Below are 19127 nucleotides of genomic sequence, written 5' to 3' on the forward strand. Positions count from 1 at the left end.
GTGGGTTGAAGTGGAAGATCTTGCGTGGCCTGCTATAGAGCTCTGAACACCTTTGGTATGAACTTACAGCACTACATCATTACCTGACTTTTTTTTTACCATCCTTGTGGCTGAATGAGCACAAATCTAACACTAAAATCTAGTGAAACATCTTTTTAGAAAAAGAAAAAAAAAAAGGTTAATAGAAGAGCAAATGGGAACTAAATGTGGAAAAAGATGTCCAAAAAAATACAAATCTTATGCTCAGGTGTCCAAAAACTTTCTATATAGTGTAAATTGGCAAAAAGAAAAATTTTAATTAAATAAAAAAATTGATCACTGATTATTCGCTGGACATTTAACAAAAAATTGTAATCGGTTATTTCTAAGTTACATTTCTTTTTCCAAGAATTTCTTTCTTCTTTTTCAGGCCTGTCCTGCCTGATTATGCTCCACAACCACAATTTCCAGTGTGTGCTCTGATTGGAAATGAGAGTCACAAGCAAGTTACTCAATATTAAATTTACACATGTCCTGTTACACTGGTAACTAACAATATACAGGAATATTGGTGGCTGGAACTTTTCAGCCAGGGAGCTTATTACAGATGTTAAGACACATCAAGGGGCCTGTGGACTGGTTGAATTGTTAGCTACTCACCGAATTATTTTTCCATACCGAATACTCCAGCTAAGTGACGCAAACAACAATGAGAGATTCAAAACCGGATACGATTTATTAGTAGAAAGCAGGCATTTCCGAGACACCAACATGGCTCATTGCGTGCTGTACTGTTTCGACATGAACGCCTCGAGGAGCTTGAACAGTCGGTCTTCCCGCGCCGCAGCTTCTTGGTCCCTTCGGTCCTCTCTTTCTCTGTACTCCTTCTCTCGCTTCTCCTCTCTGGCTTGCAGCTCCCTCTCCCAACGCTCCTGTCTAGAAAGCAGATCCTGCTCCCTCCTCTTCTCTCGCTCCAGAGCCTGCCTCTCTCTCTCTTCCTCTCGCTCGGCTGCCCGCCTCTCCCTCTCTTCTTCTCTGTCGGCAGCCCGCCTCTCCCTCTCCTCTTCCCTCTCCGCGGCACGCCTCTCACGCTCCTCCTGCCTCCTCTCGAGCTCCTGTAGGGCAGCTAGCCAGTACTGCTCCTTCCTCTTCTTGGCAGGGGGAGGATCTAGGCCAGATGAGGACACAGGGACAGGGAAAGGGCTGGATGTGCTGGATAATTTGGATAGGTTGGACAGGTTGGACAAATTGGACAAGTTGGAGAGATTAGACAGAAGCGAGTGAGCCATGGTAAGCTCTCCACTCAGAGCCTGATCCATCACGACGTACCACTTCCACGGAGCCACTAGCGGGTCACCTCCCATCATACTGAGGCTCTTGATATCCTGCAGAACAGCAAGCATGGAATTAAGGGTATATGCTTAAGTACAGAAGCATAGCCTTCATTTTAAATGTATCCTTTCAGTCCATAGTTGAAATTGAAAGGTTTTCCTATAAAATGCATCCGGAAAGTATTCACAGCGCCTCACTTTTTTTCCCACATTTTCCAAAATGGATTCGATCGATTATTATTATTACAAAAGAAGTGTGTTTGAAATCTTTGCAAATTTTTTTGGGGGAAACAAAAATCATTATGTACATAAGTATTCACAGCCTTTGCTCATGCTACAAGTTTGCCATTTTTGGGTAGTTTTTCCTTTTCTACTTTGCAAAGCCTCTCAAGCTCAATCAGCTTAAATGGAGAGCATCAGTGCTGAGCTGAGCCACTCAACACGTTCACAAAGTCGTCCCGTAGCCACTCGTTTGTTATCTTGGCTGTCGTCGATGAACAGTCGCCCCAGGTCAAGAGCTCTCTGAAGCAGGTTTTTTAAATCAAGGATGTCTCTACATTGCTTCATTAATCTTTCCCTCGATCCTGACTAGTCTCCCAGTTCCTGCCGCTGAAAAAAACATGGTATTGAGCAGGTGATGAGCTGTGCATGGTTTTCTCCAGACATGACACTTGGCATTCAGGCCAAAGAGTTCAATCTTTGTTTCTCATGGTTGGAGAGGCAAACTCCAGGTGGGCTGTCAAGTGCCTTTTACTGAGGAGTGGCTTCTATCTGGCCACCCTACCATAAATGCCTGGTTGGTAGAGTGCTGCAGAGATGGTTGTTCTTCTGTAAATGCTGAAGCTCTTTCAGAGTGACCAAGTTACCTTCCTGACTAAGGCCCTTCTCCCCCAATCACTTAGTTTGACCAGGCGGCTACGCTCTAGGAGTCCTAGTGGTTCCAATCTTCTTCCATTTAAAGATGATGGAGGCCACTGTGCTCATTGGGACCTTCAATGCTACAGACACTTTTCTGTACCCTTCTCCAGATCTGTGCCTTGATACAATCCTGTCTCAGAGGTCTACAGACAGTTCCTTGGACTTCATGGCTTGGTTTGTGTTCTGGCATGCACTGTTAACTATGGGACCTTCTATAGATAGTTGTGTGCCTTTCCAAATCATGTCCAATTAACAGATTTTACCACAGGTGGACTTCTATCAAGTTGTACAAACATCTCAAGGATGATCAGTGGAAACAGGAAGCACCTAAGCTCAATTTTAAATGTCATGGCAAAGGCTATGAATACTTCTGATTTTTTTTTTTTTTCTTTTTTAATTTTTAATACATTTGCAAAGATTTAAACACTTCTTTAACAATATCATTATGTTATCGTTATTGGTTGTATTGTAAGAATCAAATGTTTCTTTATCAAAGTGTAATATAAAATTCTCTCATAAGAAAATGGCTCTCAAAATGAACAAGTAATTGGTTTCCTTTTTGGAGGAATTTAAAATCTTTATTGCTGAAATTTCATACAAAAATATCTGTGAAAAAACCCATTTAGTGCATTTAATTCCCATATTACATCAAAATGAAAATACAAATATATAAATAAATCAAATAAAAATACATTTCAGATTACTCCTAAGTTGCCTAATTTAGATTTTTTTTTTTCTTGCGATTCCGAGTTTATTTCTCGTAATTCTGACGTTACAATTTTCAATGTGTAAAGCGGTCTGCTACTACAGAGGGGTGATGCTGCCTGATTGGCAAAAAAACAAAAAAACGAATTGTAAGAAATAAAGTCGTAAACTTTTTTTTATTTGGCGGAATCAGGATTCCATATAAACTGTCTCCTCGTACCTCGTTTTTTTCTTCCTGTTCCTCCATTTTTCATTCTGTAGCATGTATTTACCTTTCATGGCAACTTTCATTTTTATAATATATATATATATATATATATATATATATATATATATATGTGTGTGTGTTTTTTTCTTTATCAGCCTATGGCCAAGTTACATTTTTGGCCATTAATAGGAAAGAAGAAAATGTGGGCACTTCTGTGTTACAGGTAAAGTTACCAATAGAGCAGGAGAGAAAGGGCGCCTTGTGTGTGAGATTCAACTGTTAGATTTGGAATCAGTCAGTGCAAAGTCTATAGACGTTTTGGAGAGTTTAGGTCTTCATCTATGAGAACACAAAAAGGAATCTCAATCAAAAAAGCAAAAGTAATGCTTAATAAGACAAAACAGCCTGAAGAAGTGGATTGAGTTGGGGGAGTTGTGACAGCCAGGAGTTTAAATCATAGTTGTCAATGCAAGTTTTTTTCCCCTCCAAAATATTTGACCATCCACCACGGAAAAACCTCAAGAAAAAACAGAGCTTGATACACAGAAAACCCTGAAGGGAACCATGTTGGGTGAATGGAGCCTGAAATCTTTAGGACTTATAGCATGTGAAAGCCACATCAGAACAGGTTGGCAGGTCTGAGGATGCATTTAGATATCCTCAAATAATAAAAAATCATGTTTAATGCCAACAGCATGGTATTTAGGAGCCATGTTGTTATTACCTTATATTAGTTATTACCTTATATTTCTGTCTTAAGTTCTCCCACTTCTTCTTCACCCATGCTGGTGTCACTTTCCCTTCCAGCCGCTTCTCCTTCACAAAGAGTCTGCGGGGGAACAGATGTCTCATGAAAAATGTTACAGCAGCACCCATGAAGCATTAAGGGTGCAGAAACAGTGCATTAAGAGTGTAGAAAGAGTGTAGTGAGTGTGTCACTTACTCGAAAGCTCTCAGGGCGGTGTTCTTCTTCCCCGTGAACAAGCTGTTATTACTGACGCGCCACACGATCAGCTCTGCTGTGTTCGCATCAGTCCCTGAAAACACACCGCACACATATAACACACACTTTTACTGACCCCCACATCGTCCTACATTAAAGCATGAACTCTTCGTCGTGCACTGGATCTGCATCAGTGATATCGAACCGTAAAACCTGGCGTGCAAACATGGCGCAGTTCGGTATTTCTTTACCCAGTAAATGATTTCAGTAAAACAATTAGAGATTATCAGAACTGCAGCAGACACCAAATCCTTACATTCCTGGTCTACACTTTAATATGAGGAGAACAAACTTACATTTAAAGGTTGTAATAGATCCGACCTCTAACGTTAGGCCTACTCCATTCTCCATTTTATTGTTGTTTTGTTGCCGTTTTCTTCGCGTTCCCTCTTTACTCAGAAGGAAGTCCGGGTGCACTGCTGCCCCCTTCAGGAAATGCGGTGTAGTGTAAAAGACGCCACACGGATCAGCCATTACATTAAAGTAGTTTTATTTTGACTGCAGACGCTGACTGCTTCTTTTATTTTGCTTTTGTTTTTTAGTTTCTTACTTCCCTTTTGTACGGAAGCGCATTGCATTCACAAAGAAAAAAAAATCACAGAAAATATCTCGTAACTATTACGTAATATCTCATAATTATTACCTAATATCGCATAATTAGATCCTGATCTCATAATTATAAAATACTAAGTCAATTATGAGATACTAAGTCATAATTACGAGTTAGTAAGTTATAATTATGAGATAATTAGTCATAATTATGAGATATTAAGTCAGTTATGAGATACTAAGTCAGAATTATGTTAGTAAGTCATAATTAACAGTTAGTAAGTCATAATCATGAGTTAGTCAGTCAATTATGAGATACTAAGTCAGAATTATGAGATACTAAGTCATAATTATGAGATACTAAGTCATAATTACGAGTTAGTAAGTTATAATTATGAGATACTTAGTGATAAATATGAGATACTAAGTCAATTATGAGATACTAAGTCATAATTATGAGTTAGTAAGTCATAATTAAGAGTTAGTAAGTCATAATCATGAGTTAATAAGTCATAATTGAGATACTAAGTCAATTATGAGATACTTAGTCATAATTATGAGATACTAAAACATAATTATGAGTTAGTAAGTCATAATTATGAGTTAGTAAGTCATAATTACGAGTTAGTAAGTCATATTTACGAGTTATTAAGTCATAATTATGAGATACTAAGTCAATAATGAGATATTATTATGTATATATGTGCATCTTTATCTGCAATTATTAGTGCCATTGTGTATGTATATTCTGTTCAATATGTTCCATAAAAAAAATTAATAAATAAAAAATAGAAATGTTGCCTTGGTGTGCTCTGGTATTTACTACGCGTGAGGTTTCTACTCTGTCCTCTACATCTGCCTCTTTATACCACCCACCTGCATGTCTTTCCTCACCACATCCATAAACCCCTTCTTTGGATTTCCTCTTTTTGTTCTGCCTTTCGCTTCCATCCACAGCATTCTTCCTCCGATATCCCTCATGTCCCTCCTCCGCACATGTCCAAACCGTCTCAATCGTACCTCTCTTAGCTTGTCCTCTGTCACCTTGACTTGATGAGACAGTACCTCAGTTGTTATTTTCCAATAAAAAAAATTAATGAAATGTGAAATGATAGTTTAAATAAAGCTTTTTTTTTTTTTTTTTTTTACGAGAGGCATCCATTAGCAGCCTTCTAGTAAGTGAGCATCAGAACTAAATCTGGAGCAACAGAAGAAGGTGGTCTGGTCTGATGGTTTTCTTTTACATCATGTGGACAGCTGGGTGTGTGTATCACTTCTATCCTGGCTTGGCTTCCAAATTCTAAAAATTCCAAAGATCTCAATCCAATTTAACTGATGTGCTGGGAAGCAAGTCTGGTCCATGGAGACCTCACTTCACAAATGCTTCACTGCTTTTTTGGTGGCACAATGGTGAGCTACACAATATTACGCAGGTAGTTTCATGTTATAGGTGATAAGTGTAGCATTTAAGTACTATAATGGCAAACAATTTATTTTATTATTATTTTCTTTCTTTGCATATACTATTCAATATGTTATTATTGTTTGAATTCCCAGAATGTTAAAAAATAAACAAAAGTCTAATTTTTTTTTATTAAGTGGTGAAAAATCCAATACTGGAATTCTGTCGTGGGTGTGGGTGTGGGTGTGGGTGTGGGTGTGGGTGTGGTCATGCATCAAGTGTGGACAGTCAAGGTAACATATGATTATTATGCCCTATTCCTAACAGCTCACCTGTGGATGTCTCTTTCTGAATTCTTTATTGGTATTGCACAGGGTACCACAAAATTAACTTTTAGTCCTTAAGGTGCATAAAAATAAAAAATAAAATGAAATAAAGTATTGCAAATTTGAACATTAGTGATCAGTTAAAAAAGTAAGGTATTGCACATTTAAATATTTAGGTATTGCACATTTAAATATTTAGGTATTGCACATTTAAATATTTAGGTATTGCACATTAAAAATCTTTATACAGATTGTGGTTGGGATTTAGAAGTCTGTGAAGTGTATACATGCAAGTGATTGTAGTGCAAACAGAGTCACTGATGGTGTTTCTTGGTGTTTAGCTCTCTAATGGCTCTGGGGTAAAAAAAAAAAAAATGTTCCTGAGTCTGTTTGTGCGTGATGTGATGGATCTGAAGCGTGGATATGCAGCCGATAATGTTTTGTTGATAATCCTCTGAAGGGCTTTTCTGTCAGCTAAAGAGCAACTACCTGCATAGGGAACATAGTGTATAGTCTTAAAAATGTGAAAGTGTGCAGAATTAGTATAACATCCTGTTTCGAGTATTCAATACTTGTTGTACTTGTGATCTTTTTACATGTTTTTTTTTTTCGTTTTCTATTTTTAATACATTTGCAAAGATTTCAAACTAACCTCTTTGTCATTTTTGGGGTATTGTTTGGAGAGGAAAATAATAAATGTAATCCTTTTTTAAATAAGATGGGAAAAAGAGACAATAATGTAAAAAAAATAGAAGAGATAAAGTGGTGGAAGAGATTAAATATTTGTTCACATCAGAATAAACAAAATATTGCTCATGGTAATTTTAATGACAAGAAGAAAGGAGAATGGTAATGACAAGGGGTGTCAGTAAGAATACTAACCATGAGACCAGGCAGCAATAAAATACAACATTCTGTAGTGATGAGACAGTAATAATATTTAGGTCACCAGCAGCACCAGTGGATTGAAGAGACACTGAAGGTGTTAATATACAAGGTATACCAATTGTCCATTAGTTAGTAGACCAAGCACAACCAGCACTAGTTTATTCTTGTAAGTTATTAGCATTAAAGGTAGTATTAAGTAGCCTATTGTATCATAGCAATAAAACCCATTTAATGCAGTGAGTAGCTTCTCATTTCTTAAACACCCATGTCAGAAGACTGATCCTGTGGCTGTGAAAATATTTTACTCAGGAAAATAAAATGATTGGCCTGCGTCATGGGAAGAAAACAACTTAAGAGACTGCTGTAAATAAAAAAGGGACTTAGGATCTGAGTAAAGAAAACCACCCAGCTGTCATCTGATGAGTTTGTGCAACATTATGTGCCCAAAAAATGGTCATCTGACTACAGAATATTGTGCCATTTTTTGCTGTAAATTCTATTTTTTCTTCTCTTATATCACAGGCATATTCCAAAATAAAAAACATTGATTAATTGAGTTATAGATTGTAAAAGAGTGTTTAATGGATCATGAGAGATCATTTGGATCACATGGCTTGATCATTTCAGGGTTTAACCCTATTCAGAATCATTGGGATGTGCTGTAGAAGACTACACAGAGCTTGACGAGAAATGAATGCAACTCTGGACGGAAATAAATTTTGTGAGATTGCACAAGTTTATCGAAACGACGCCACGATGAATATATGCCCTAATAAAAGCAAAAATGGGGTCCAGGTAAAATTTAGTGTGTAAGCGTTCAGGTTGGAATGATGCCGCTGTGCTTCATACTCCAGCCCAGGTGGTGGCGCCAGCTGCATCACGTGGCGGGTTAAAGAAAATAATGCAGTAGAAGAAGAAGTCTGAAGCGGAAGTGGCTGCTGAGCGAAACTGTATAGTCACTGTGTGTGACCGGTCCCAAACCAAGCTTTTTAATAAATAATATTATCTCTCATTTGGGTTGCTTTCTTCATTACCGGCATCATGGTAAGACGCTCTGTAAAACATATTATTTTATATTAAACATTAATATTTTGCCTCGCCAGGCTTTAAAAATGCTCAAAGCTAACATGAGGCTAAGCTCGCCGTCTCATGCTCACATTTTCTACCTGAACCTGGAGACACTTCAGAATGTTTCTGTCCATATAGTTTTGGAAAATGTATTTCCGTGGCTTAATGTGCTATTATTTTGTTAATGTAGATTTATATAACTCATTTTGTATTTATAGAACTATCTGTTATTCATGCCGCTAAGCCAACACAAGAGCTAGCTAACTAAAGAGAAAATAAAAGTATAGAATAGCTAGCTACTTGTTTCTCAGCAATTATTTTTAGACATTTGTTATGGAAATAAATCCCCCCAAATATAATAAATAAAAAACAGCTGTATATCACGACAATGCCGTTAGAATTCAGTTTAGTTTTTTTATAATAAGCATTTTCAGTACTTGAGGTCAGTTTAGAGCTGTGCACTCTTTCCTATGTAATTTTTTAGTTTACTATATTATTTGTTGAAACATATGAAAAATATATATTTTTTGCAAAGCAAAGTTGCAAAAATCTTTCAAAATGAATTGGTTAAAATGATTGTGATGTGTGCCACAACACTTTAAGGGTGCCAATACTTTTGGCCTTCATTCTATTGCTTTTAATTTCTTAAGGGTTTTAGTCTCCGTTTTTTACAACAAAAAAAGTGTATTATATATTGCTCTTGAGGGCAATGGATTGCTTTTACCAATAGTTTTTTGCTTGCTTATGTTTTTTTTTCTTCACTCAGTGTGGAATTTTCTCTTTAATGTGTGCATGTTGAAATTTGATGATGCTGATGCTGATTCTTGGAAAGTGGAAATATTACCGTATTTTGTAATATACAATATGGACAAACATTTGTGCACACCTGACCATAGGATTCGTCTGTGCTTTTTAAAAAGTAAATTCTACATGCAGTCCTTATTTGCTGTTATAATAATAGCCATTGTTCCAGGAAGATGTTCCACTAGATGTTGTAGTGTGTTTGTGGAGATTTGGGCTCCTTCAGCTACAAGTGTGTTGTTAAAGTCAGCTACTGATGTAGGTGAGGTAAAGAGGCCTGGGGTGTAATACACATGGCTGTAAAAAGCAGATGTTTCAAAACCTTTTCTATATAATGTATGTGAGAAAAAATAATAGAAATGTAAAATTTAGTGCACTTAAAAAAAAACCCTAGGCATGTTGCAGTGTGTTCTCTTATTTATTTGAAATGGAAAAATAACAATATGAAGTCTTTAGTGTTCCTTCTAATCCACCGTAAACCTTGCCTTGTTGTTACAGTCTATAATGTCATATAACGGAGGGGCCGTCATGGCCATGCGTGGAAAGAATTGTGTTGCAATTGCAGCTGATCGGCGGTTTGGTATCCAAGCCCAGATGGTCACCACAGACTTTCAGAAAATCTTCCCCATGGGTGACAAACTCTACATTGGCTTGGCAGGACTGGCCACAGATGTGCAGACAGTGTAAGTGCACCACTTTACAAAAGTTTTTTTTTTTTTTTTTAACCATTATAGCAGGTAACAGTATTATCACTGGTCTCAGCTGATTCGAAGAATCTGAATTTTCAGTAGTGTGTAATAGAAAAGCCACATCAACCTAATGATCAATTACAATTAGGCATTTATGCGTAATTTTCAAAAAGTAATTTTTGACTTTTCTCACTGTGTTCATATCAAATTAACTGAAAATGATGTATATCAATTAACATTACATAAGATCGTTAGTTTTTACGACGTATTAAAATACTTTCTTCCATTCATCTTGCCAGATCTCAACGGCTCAAATTCCGTCTCAACCTGTACGAGCTCAAAGAAGGGCGTCAGATCAAGCCCAAGACCTTCATGAGCATGGTCTCCAACATGCTGTATGAGAGGAGGTTTGTGCACTTGTTCACTTTTATGCAAAACAAAATAAATATAAAGACACATCCTGACATCCCTAGGTTTTCTTTGAACTAAAACACAAATCAGAATATGTATAATTGTTGTAAACGTATATCTGTAGCCTTTTATTTGTTGTCAATGTTTGAAAAATGCACAAGTTTTGAAAAACAAGTCCAGTAAGAGGCACCAATTCTGTAAAACACTGATTTGTTGTTGTTTTTTCATTGAGTAATGAACAGTGAACAATGTATTACAAATAATGCTAACTGAGAGGGACTAATATTTTATATATATATAAAATAAAAACAGTGGAAATGGTAGATAAGTGGTTAAAATTTTGGACTTCTAAACCCAAAGTTACGTGTTCAAATCTCAGCAAAACCAAGCTGCTACAGTTGGGCCCTTGAGGAAGGCCCTTAAATGTAAGTTCAGTAAAGTTCAGAACTTTGATGGGTTGTCCTTCAAGAATCTAACTTTTACAATGTAGATTTTAATTTCAATGTCCTTTAATAAAGCTGATGGTAGTGTTATTTACAGTAATTTCCGGACAATTAAGCGCACCCAAATATAAGCCGCACCCACTGAATTTTACAAAGATTTTTATTTTGAACATAAATAAGCCGCACCTGTCTATAAGCCGCAGTCTACATTAAAACTAATGAACTTTACTCAAGCTTTAACGAAAGACAGTGTCTGTTACATGGCTTGTATCTAAACAGTAGCCTACCAAGAAAGTCATTGTTCACTCCATTGTGTCTTCCTCCTTCCTTTCACAACAATTTCTCTCGAGAGTTAATCTTTTGGCATCGTTGTGCGTTTAAAAATCTAAACTTTAAACTCTAAAATCTAAAGCTTTTCTCCCGATGCCGTGCAGCTCAGAACACAGGTTAAGTGTGTTTTTTCATGGCCGGTTGTTTTCAGCGTGACGAATGATTCGTATTTCCTGTTGCCAGTGCGAGTGAGCGGCAGGTCAAACATCAGAGGAACATCATCCATATTTATGATGTGGTGCGGCCCGATTCAGTGGGAGCGCATCTGATTTAATATAAAGAATTTCATTGGTTAACCTGAACCCGTTCGGCAAGTTCATCGGTCTAATGTTATGGGGATCAGTTTTTTGGCAGCTTGAAACTTGTGAAACCGGGAAAAACCCCGGAAAAATCCATAAATTAGCCGCTTCGTTGTTTAAACCGTGGGGTTCAAAGCGTGGGGAAAAAGTAGCGGCTTATAGTCCGGAAAATACGGTATTTATTATTATTTTCATTGCCTGGAAAAACAGCAATAACTGCAAATAGTCAAATGGTGAGTGATCATTGAGTTTCATCACTTCATTTTCTCTACAAGTGATTGCAGATCAGGTCTCTCTTCTGCAGACCAATGCAACATATTCAATTATACTGTTTCTATCTACAATCTTTTAAGATTTTACCAGTTAAAAAAATCCCTGAATGCAAAGCATGATTTACTAACCAACTAATTGGTAATGACCATTACAACAGATTAATAATGAGTAATAATAAATAGCAAACATGTTGTAATTGTAATCCTATTTTTGTCTACTAAGCAATATGATCAACATTATGGGATCTTCAGACTATAGAAATTAACCTCCCTTGGAAAATACCTATTTATAAAATATAAAAAAATTTTAACGGTGCACAAAAAGTGTGCAATATTTTATGTAGAGTATTTTGTGTTGTTGCCTGTTGGACTTGCAGATTGAAAGGAGATTTCTAGAAAAGTAACATTATGTACTAAACTCGAGGGGTTTTGCCAAATAAGTAAACAAAAGGATTCAAATTATTTTCTTTCCTTTAAACCAGACAAAGACATTTAGCTGTGGAAATATTTAGTCTGCACTCCGTAAATTAACCTTAGTAGTGCTCAAATGTGTTTAACATGAACTGGACACAAAGCCTCTTGGATCTGCTTTCCTAGGTTTGGCCCGTACTACATCGAGCCTGTGATTGCTGGTCTGGACCCAAAAACCTCTGAGCCGTTCATCTGTTCTTTGGACCTGATTGGCTGCCCCATGATAACAGAAGATTTTGTGGTCAGCGGCACTTGTGCAGAGCAGATGTACGGCATGTGCGAGTCATTGTGGGTGCCTGACATGGTAAGTGTGCAGAAGGTCGTGTTCTGCTAATCATTAAAGATGTAGTGAAATGTCTTTTTTTTTATAAATTAGAATAAACACACTAAAATATTAAGTTCCAGTGCTGACGAAAGCCATTCTGGAAAAACTCACAAAATATTGCCTTTGTGCTTCATCGTATTCAAGCTGTATGTTGAATGTTCTCCTGCCCTAGGTTTAGACACACAAGAAGTCTGGTGAACATGCAAGAGCTGGCATAAACTCTGCTATTCATTATCATTGCAGGAGCCAGAAGATCTCTTTGAGACTATTTCACAGGCGATGCTAAATGCAGTCGATAGAGATGCTGTTTCTGGTATGGGAGTTATAGTGCATGTCATGTAAGTATACAATACAAGCACCCATATCACAATTCTCAACAGGAATCTACACATCGGTGCCTGAGAGGTTTTGATGATGGAGACCAGCCGAAATGGGACGCAGCTACTCAAATTCGCACATATTTAAAGATTGAGTGCTCGAATGTATGTAGCATTTCTAAGAAATGAGCACAGTAAAAACAGCACATGGACAGATTTTGGAGTTGATCCAAACCGAGTCAAGGTCAAGTGTCAAAGCTTTTCTTCACTAGTTTACTGTCCAGTGTGAAAGGTCTTGACTGTACCTGTAGTTAAGCATTGTGCTAAAACTCCAGACTCTCCAAATTGCAGGGTTTAGTGTTTTTTTGCTTTAACTAATGATGGGTTAAATCATTTCTTATTAATTAAGTCATTAATGCAGGGAAGAATATAAAAAGTAATGCAAGTTGTTTTATACTGATAAACTTTCCCATGCAATACTATAGTTTTTATTATTTGATTTACAGTGGAAAGATTGAATGCATCTATTATATTGTCTGTTCATTAAAATAATATTTTTTAAAGTTATCGTGTCAAATGTCGGTGTATAGAGTGTTTATTATTTATGCTTTGCATTTGTTATATTTTTCTGATTCACAGTGAGAAGGATAAGATAACTACACGGACCCTGAAGGCCAGAATGGACTAGAAACAACGCCACTGCTTTTCTCTCCCCACCACCCTTTTTCTTTTTTTTTTTTTGTATGTAGAAAAAAAAATTTGGATCAATTTCTTCTTTCAGATGTACTCGTCAATAAACTGGTCTAACATTTAACTTTGTGGTTTTGTCCTCTTTCCATGCATGGTAGAGGTGGTGAAAAAGAATTTAACAGGAATATTTATAGGTACAACTGTAAAACGTCACTGAGTAATTAGGCTGGAAATGATCTAAAGACGTGAGCAGCATAACAGCGAATAAGTGTAGTAAATGAGACTGTTGCAGCATACAGACTCAACATTTGGCATTTATCTGCACATCCCTTATGAAACAGCACACGTAAGCACTGATGGCATTGAAGGCAAATTCTCTTTCATAAACAATTTCATCGCTAATTTTTACACAGGTATCAGTTTACCATAGTATTAACCCAGCCATTAGGGGGGCACAAGCCAGTGTACTCTTAGTGCCGGTCCCAAGCCCGGGTAAATGGGGAGGGTTGCGTTAGGAAGGGCATCCAGCGTAAAACATGTGCCAAATCAAATATGCGGATCACAAATGAGAATTTCATACCGGATCGGTCGAGGCCCGGGTTAACAACGACCGCCACAGGTATCGTTAGCCGACAGGGTACCGGTGGAAATTGGGCTACTGTTGGCCGAAGGAGGAGAAGGAGAGGAGGAAGACGTCTACAGAGACGGCGGGAAAAGGAGCAGTGTAGGAGAGTAGAGGTTCGGGTTGGTACTTTAAATGTTGGTACTATGACTGGTAAAGGGAGAGAGGTAGCTGATATGATGGAGAGGAGAATGGTAGATATGCTGTGTGTTCAGGAGTCCAAGTGGAAAGGGAGTAAGGCCAGGAACATTGAGGGTGGGTTTAAACTGTTTTATCATGGTGTGGATGGAAAGAGAAATGGTGTAGGGGTGATTCTGAAGGAAGAGTACAGTAAGAGTGTAGTGGAGGTGAAGAGAGTTTCTGATAGGGTGATGATCGTGAAGGTGGAGGTTGAAGGGATGATGATAAATGTCATCAGTGCCTATGCTCCACAAGTTGGCTGTGAGATGGAGGAGAAGGAAAGATTCTGAGTGAATTAGATGAAGTGGTAGATGGTGTACCTAGGAAAGAACGATTGGTGATTGGGGCAGACTTTAATGGGCATGTAGGTGAAGGGAACAGAGGTGATGAGGAGGTGATGGGTAGGTATGGTTTCAAGGAGAGGAATGTGGAAGGGCAGATGGTGGTAGATTTTGCTAAAAGGATGGAAATGGCAGTGGTGAACACGTATTTTAAGAAGAAGGAGGATCATAGTGTGACGTATAAGAGTGGAGGAAGGTGCACACAGGTGGATTATGTTCTGTGTAGGAGATGCAACCTGAAGGAGATTGGAGACTGTAAGGTGTTGGCGGGGGACAGTGTAGCTAGACAGCATCGGATGGTGGTCTGTAGGATGGTTTCGGAGGCGAAGAAGAGGAGGAGGAAAGTAAGGATTGAAAGAAGAATAAGATGGTGGAAACTGAAGGAGGAAGAGTGTAGTGTGAGGTTCAGGGAAGAGGTCAGACAGGGGCTTGGTGGTGGTGAAGAGGTGCCGGATGATTGGGCAACTACTGCAGGAGCGATGAGGGAGGCAGCTAGAAAAGTACTTGGTGTGACATCTGGAAATAGAAAGCAAGACAAGGAGACGTGGTGGTGGAATGAGGAAGTGCAGGAGAGCATTTAGGGGAAAGAGGTTGGCAAAACAGAAGTGGGATCGACAGAGTGATGAGAAAAGTAGGCAGGAGTACAAGGAGATGCGGCAGCAGGTTAAAAGGGATGTGGCGAAAGCCAAGGAAAAGGCATATGAGGAGCTGTATGAGAGGTTGGACACTAAGGAAGGAGAAAAGGATTTGTACCGATTGGCCAAGCAGAGGGACCGAGCTGGGAAGGATGTACTGCAAGTTAGAGCAATAAAAGATGGAGAGGGAAATGTGTTGACTAATGAGGAGAGTGTGTTGAGAAGATGGAGGGAGTATTTTGAGCAGCTGATGAATGAGGAAAATCAGAGAGAGAGAAGGTTGGAGGATGTGGAGTTGGTGAAGCAGGATGTAGATAGGATTAGTAAGGAGGAAGTGAGAGCAGCGATTAAGAGGATGAAGAATGGAAAGTCGGTTGGACCAGATGACATACCGGTAGAAGCGTGGAGATGTTTAGGAGAGATGGCAGTGGAGTTTTTAACCAGATTGTTTAACAGGATTCTGGAAGGGGAGAGGATGCCTGAGGAATGGAGAAGGAGTGTGCTGGTACCGATCTTTAAACATAAGGGAGATGTGCAGACCTGCAGTAACTACAGGGGAATTAAGTTGATCAGTCACACCATGAAGTTATGGGAAAGAGTAGTGGAAGCCAGGCTAAGAGAAGAGGTGACCATCTGTGAGCAACAGTATGGTTTCATGCCGAGGAAGAGCACCACAGATGCCTTATTTGCTTTGAGGATGTTGATGGAGAAGTATAGAGAAGGACAGAAGGAGCTGCATTGTGTATTTGTGGAGTTAGAGAAAGCGTACGACAGGGTGCCGAGAGAGGAGTTGTGGTATTGTATGAGGAAGTCAGGTGTGTCAGAGAAGTATGTGAGGGTGGTGCAGGACATGTATGAGGACAGTGTGACGGCAGTGAAGTGTGCAGTAGGTACGACAGACTGGTTCAGGGTGAAGGTTGGACTGCATCAAGGATCGGCCCTGAGCCCTTTCCTGTTTGCAGTGGTGATGGACAGGTTGACGGACGAGGTCAGACAGGAGTCTCCCTGGACTATGATGTTTGCAGATGATATTGTGATTTGTGGTGAGAGTAGAGAGCAGGTTGAGAAGAGCCTGGAGAGGTGGAGATATGCGCTGGAGAGAAGGGGAATGAAAGTCAGTAGGAGTAAGACAGAGTACATGTGTGTGAATGAGAGGAAGGGCAGTGGAGTGATGCGGTTGCAGGGAGAAGAGGTGGAGAAGGTGGAGGAGTTCAGGTACCTGGGGTCAACAGTGCATAGTAATGGAGAGTGTGTTAGAGAAGTAAAGAAAAGAGTGCAGGCAGGGTGGAGTGGGTGGAGAAGAGTGACAGGAGTGATTTGTGATAGTAGGGTATCTGCAAGAATAAAAGGGAAAGTTTATAGGACTGTGGTGAGACCTGCGATGTTGTATGGATTAGAGACAGTGGTATTGAGTAAAAGACAGGAGATGGAGCTGGAGGTAGCAGAGCTGAAGATGTTAAGGTTTTCGTTGGGAGTGACGAGGATGGACAAGATTAGAAATGAGTTTATTAGAGGGACAGCACATGTAGGATGTTTTGGTGACAAGGTGAGGGAGGCGAGATTGAGATGGTTTGGACATGTGCAGAGAAGGGACACGAATTATATTGGTAGAAAAATGCTGAAGATGGAGCCACCAGGTAGGAGGAAAAGAGGAAGGCCAAGGAGGAGGTTCATGGATGTGGTGAGGGAAGACATGCAAGTAGTTGGTGTGAAAGAGGCAGATGTAGAGGACAGGGTGGTATGGAGACGGATGATCCGCTGTGGCGACCCCTAATGGGAGCAGCCGAAAGAAGAAGAAGAAGAAGATCAGTTTACCATAGTATTGTGACTTTGTTTTCAAAATATTGCAACTTGGTCATAATATTATGTTCTAAAAAAAAAAAACAAGCCCTTAAAAAAACATTATTGTCAAAATAACTCATCAGAAAGAAGGCATGTGGTGTGGTTATTATAATTTTAAGATTATTACAAAATTACGTGACCGTCTTTTCAACATTTCAAGAAAGAACCCAAGATTTCTAAAAAACCCTCTTTAGCACTGCATCTCTCTTTTTTCCCCCCCATGTTTTTCTGTTGACACTGCTTTCAGTGTTTTTCTAAAAGGAGCATAGAAGCATAGAATTAGCTAATAACTGTGGTTAACTGGTATCTGTCCTAATGACCGCTCAAGAATCAGAATATCAACTGAAATAAAAGGGGGATAAACGAGTGAATGGACATTTTTCAATTCAGATGAGGAAGTACCTGTTGAAAATATTTTTTCAAAAGTATATTTCATGACCTACAATAAAGCATTACAGAAAATGGTGTGTCTGGCATACAATGTTATAAATGTATTTAATGTGAATGCAAATTTTAAGCATGTACAGTATTTTAACTTTTTAGGATGATGTTTCACTATGGTGAACTACAATTTTCTCATGTTGTGTTCTACCTTCACATTCATACAATTGTATGCAAAACTTTGTGCACCCCACACCAAATTATATTTTGTTGAGGTTTCATGTGAGAGGTGAACAAAAAACCTTTGCAGCAATCTCTTTTTTTCCCTTAAAGCATATAAATGTTAAATAAAAAATGTTTAATATAGCAAATGTTTCTAGACCCTGTGGCCAATATGACAGCTTGCAAATGCTATTTGTAGCCAGATAGGAGAATTTCTATTAGTTTATTGAATTTTCTCATACTCTTCCATGCAGAACACTAGTTCTAACATTTTAGAGTACTCTTAAACAGTCATGCGGCATTACTATGACCTGTAGCACCTAGCTAAACATCCGCCGTAGGCCAAGATACACCCCTTTATGGCAACAGTGTTCCCCAAGTTCTCTAGTGGCTTCTTTCGGCAGGATAATCCTCCATCCAACACTGCAAAAATATGAATGAGAAAAGTTAGAGAATGCTTTTGTTTTGTTTGGTTTTGGGGGTTTTTCTTCCTACAGTCCTCCCCAAATCTAGATTTGGTGCAAGTTTCTGTTGAATGTGTGATTTCTGGAAAATGACACATTTCAAAACCTATAATTAAGAATTCACAGAAAATTGTGTCCAAGATATATTAATTATATCTTATTATATTAATTAATGATAAATTCACACCTGAATTCAAATGAATATTTAATATTTGAACTATAAAATTGACCAAGTTACACCCCTTCGTGGCAACAGTTTTCACCGTTCCTCAGTACCCTCTTTCAGCAGGACAATGCTCCCTCCAACAGTGCAAAAGAAAGTTTAGGAATGGTTTGAGGAACATGACACAGTGACATGATTGATTATCTGTGAGATCTGCTAAAAGAACAAAACTGATCCATGCAGACACCTCCTCACTACTTACAGGATTTAAAGCATCTGCTGTTATCGTTTTAGTGCCTGTTTCAGCAGCACTTCAGAGGTTTTGTGGAGTCCGTACTTCGATGAGTCCGCTGGATTGGAAGCATAGGAGGGATCCTCATAATATTAGGCAGGTGGTTGAGGAAATGGGATCCTATGATCTTCAATAAAATTCGGATGGTGCAAGTTTCTGTTGAACATGTGGCTTGTTGAAAATGTTTGATATTAAGAATAGACAGAAAATGTCATGTCCAGCAGAAGATTTTATAAATTCACATCTGAATGCAAATATAAAAAGAGGAATGAATATACAGTATTTTAACTATCGAAATGACCAAGTTACACCCCTTCATGGCTCAGTGTTCCGTATGTTCCCCATATCTCAACATGAATGAGCATCTGTGGGACGTGCTGGATGAACAAATCTGATCCATGCAGACCCCTCACAACTTACAGGACTTCTGCTGCTGTCATCTGAGTGCTAGAACTCACAGCACACCTTCAGGAGTCTTGTGTAGTCCATGCTTCGAAAAGTCAGCTGAATTGGGGATCTTCACAATTTTAGACAAGTGGTTTTATAATTGTTTTGGCTGA

At 38.7% G+C, this 19127-nt stretch overlaps 2 protein-coding genes across 2 annotated transcripts; one reads left to right on the forward strand and one right to left on the reverse strand.

The window, feature by feature from the left end:
• Nucleotides 1-691: 691 nt before the first annotated feature.
• On the reverse strand, nt 692-4621 carry LOC310721974 (uncharacterized protein). The gene is made up of 4 exons (XM_083534253.1): nt 4441-4621; nt 4085-4178; nt 3883-3970; nt 692-1364 (listed from the first exon to the last, which is right to left on the reverse strand). Exons 1-4 carry the CDS (start codon nt 4616-4618, stop codon nt 756-758), a joined length of 969 nt encoding a protein of 322 aa, XP_083390379.1. The 5' UTR covers nt 4619-4621; the 3' UTR covers nt 692-755.
• A 3575-nt stretch (nt 4622-8196) lies between these two features.
• On the forward strand, nt 8197-13549 carry psmb3 (proteasome 20S subunit beta 3). Its single transcript, XM_083534598.1, has 6 exons — nt 8197-8353; nt 9677-9861; nt 10167-10274; nt 12220-12397; nt 12662-12756; nt 13375-13549. The coding sequence occupies exons 1-6, from the start codon at nt 8351-8353 to the stop codon at nt 13421-13423; spliced, it is 618 nt and encodes a 205-aa protein (XP_083390724.1). The 5' UTR covers nt 8197-8350; the 3' UTR covers nt 13424-13549.
• The last annotated feature ends 5578 nt before the right edge of the window (nt 13550-19127 follow it).

The sequence above is a fragment of the Silurus aristotelis genome (assembly GCF_946808225.1).
Source record: "Silurus aristotelis genome assembly, chromosome: 2".
Lineage (NCBI taxonomy): Eukaryota > Metazoa > Chordata > Actinopteri > Siluriformes > Siluridae > Silurus > Silurus aristotelis.

Excerpts from the sequence above, each read along its gene's own strand:
- LOC310721974 (XM_083534253.1), bottom strand. The coding sequence starts at position 4,618 with ATGGCTGATCCGTGTGGCGTCTTTTACACTACACCGCATTTCCTGAAG. Across the intron at positions 4,179-4,440 it reads ATCTATTACAACCTTTAAAT|GGACTGATGCGAACACAGCA; the intron begins GTAAGTTTGTTC and ends GTGTGTTTTCAG. Across the intron at positions 3,971-4,084 it reads ACCGCCCTGAGAGCTTTCGA|ACTCTTTGTGAAGGAGAAGC; the intron begins GTAAGTGACACA and ends GTTCCCCCGCAG.
- psmb3 (XM_083534598.1), top strand. Across the intron at positions 10,275-12,219 it reads AACATGCTGTATGAGAGGAG|GTTTGGCCCGTACTACATCG; the intron begins GTTTGTGCACTT and ends CTGCTTTCCTAG. Across the intron at positions 12,398-12,661 it reads CATTGTGGGTGCCTGACATG|GAGCCAGAAGATCTCTTTGA; the intron begins GTAAGTGTGCAG and ends TTATCATTGCAG.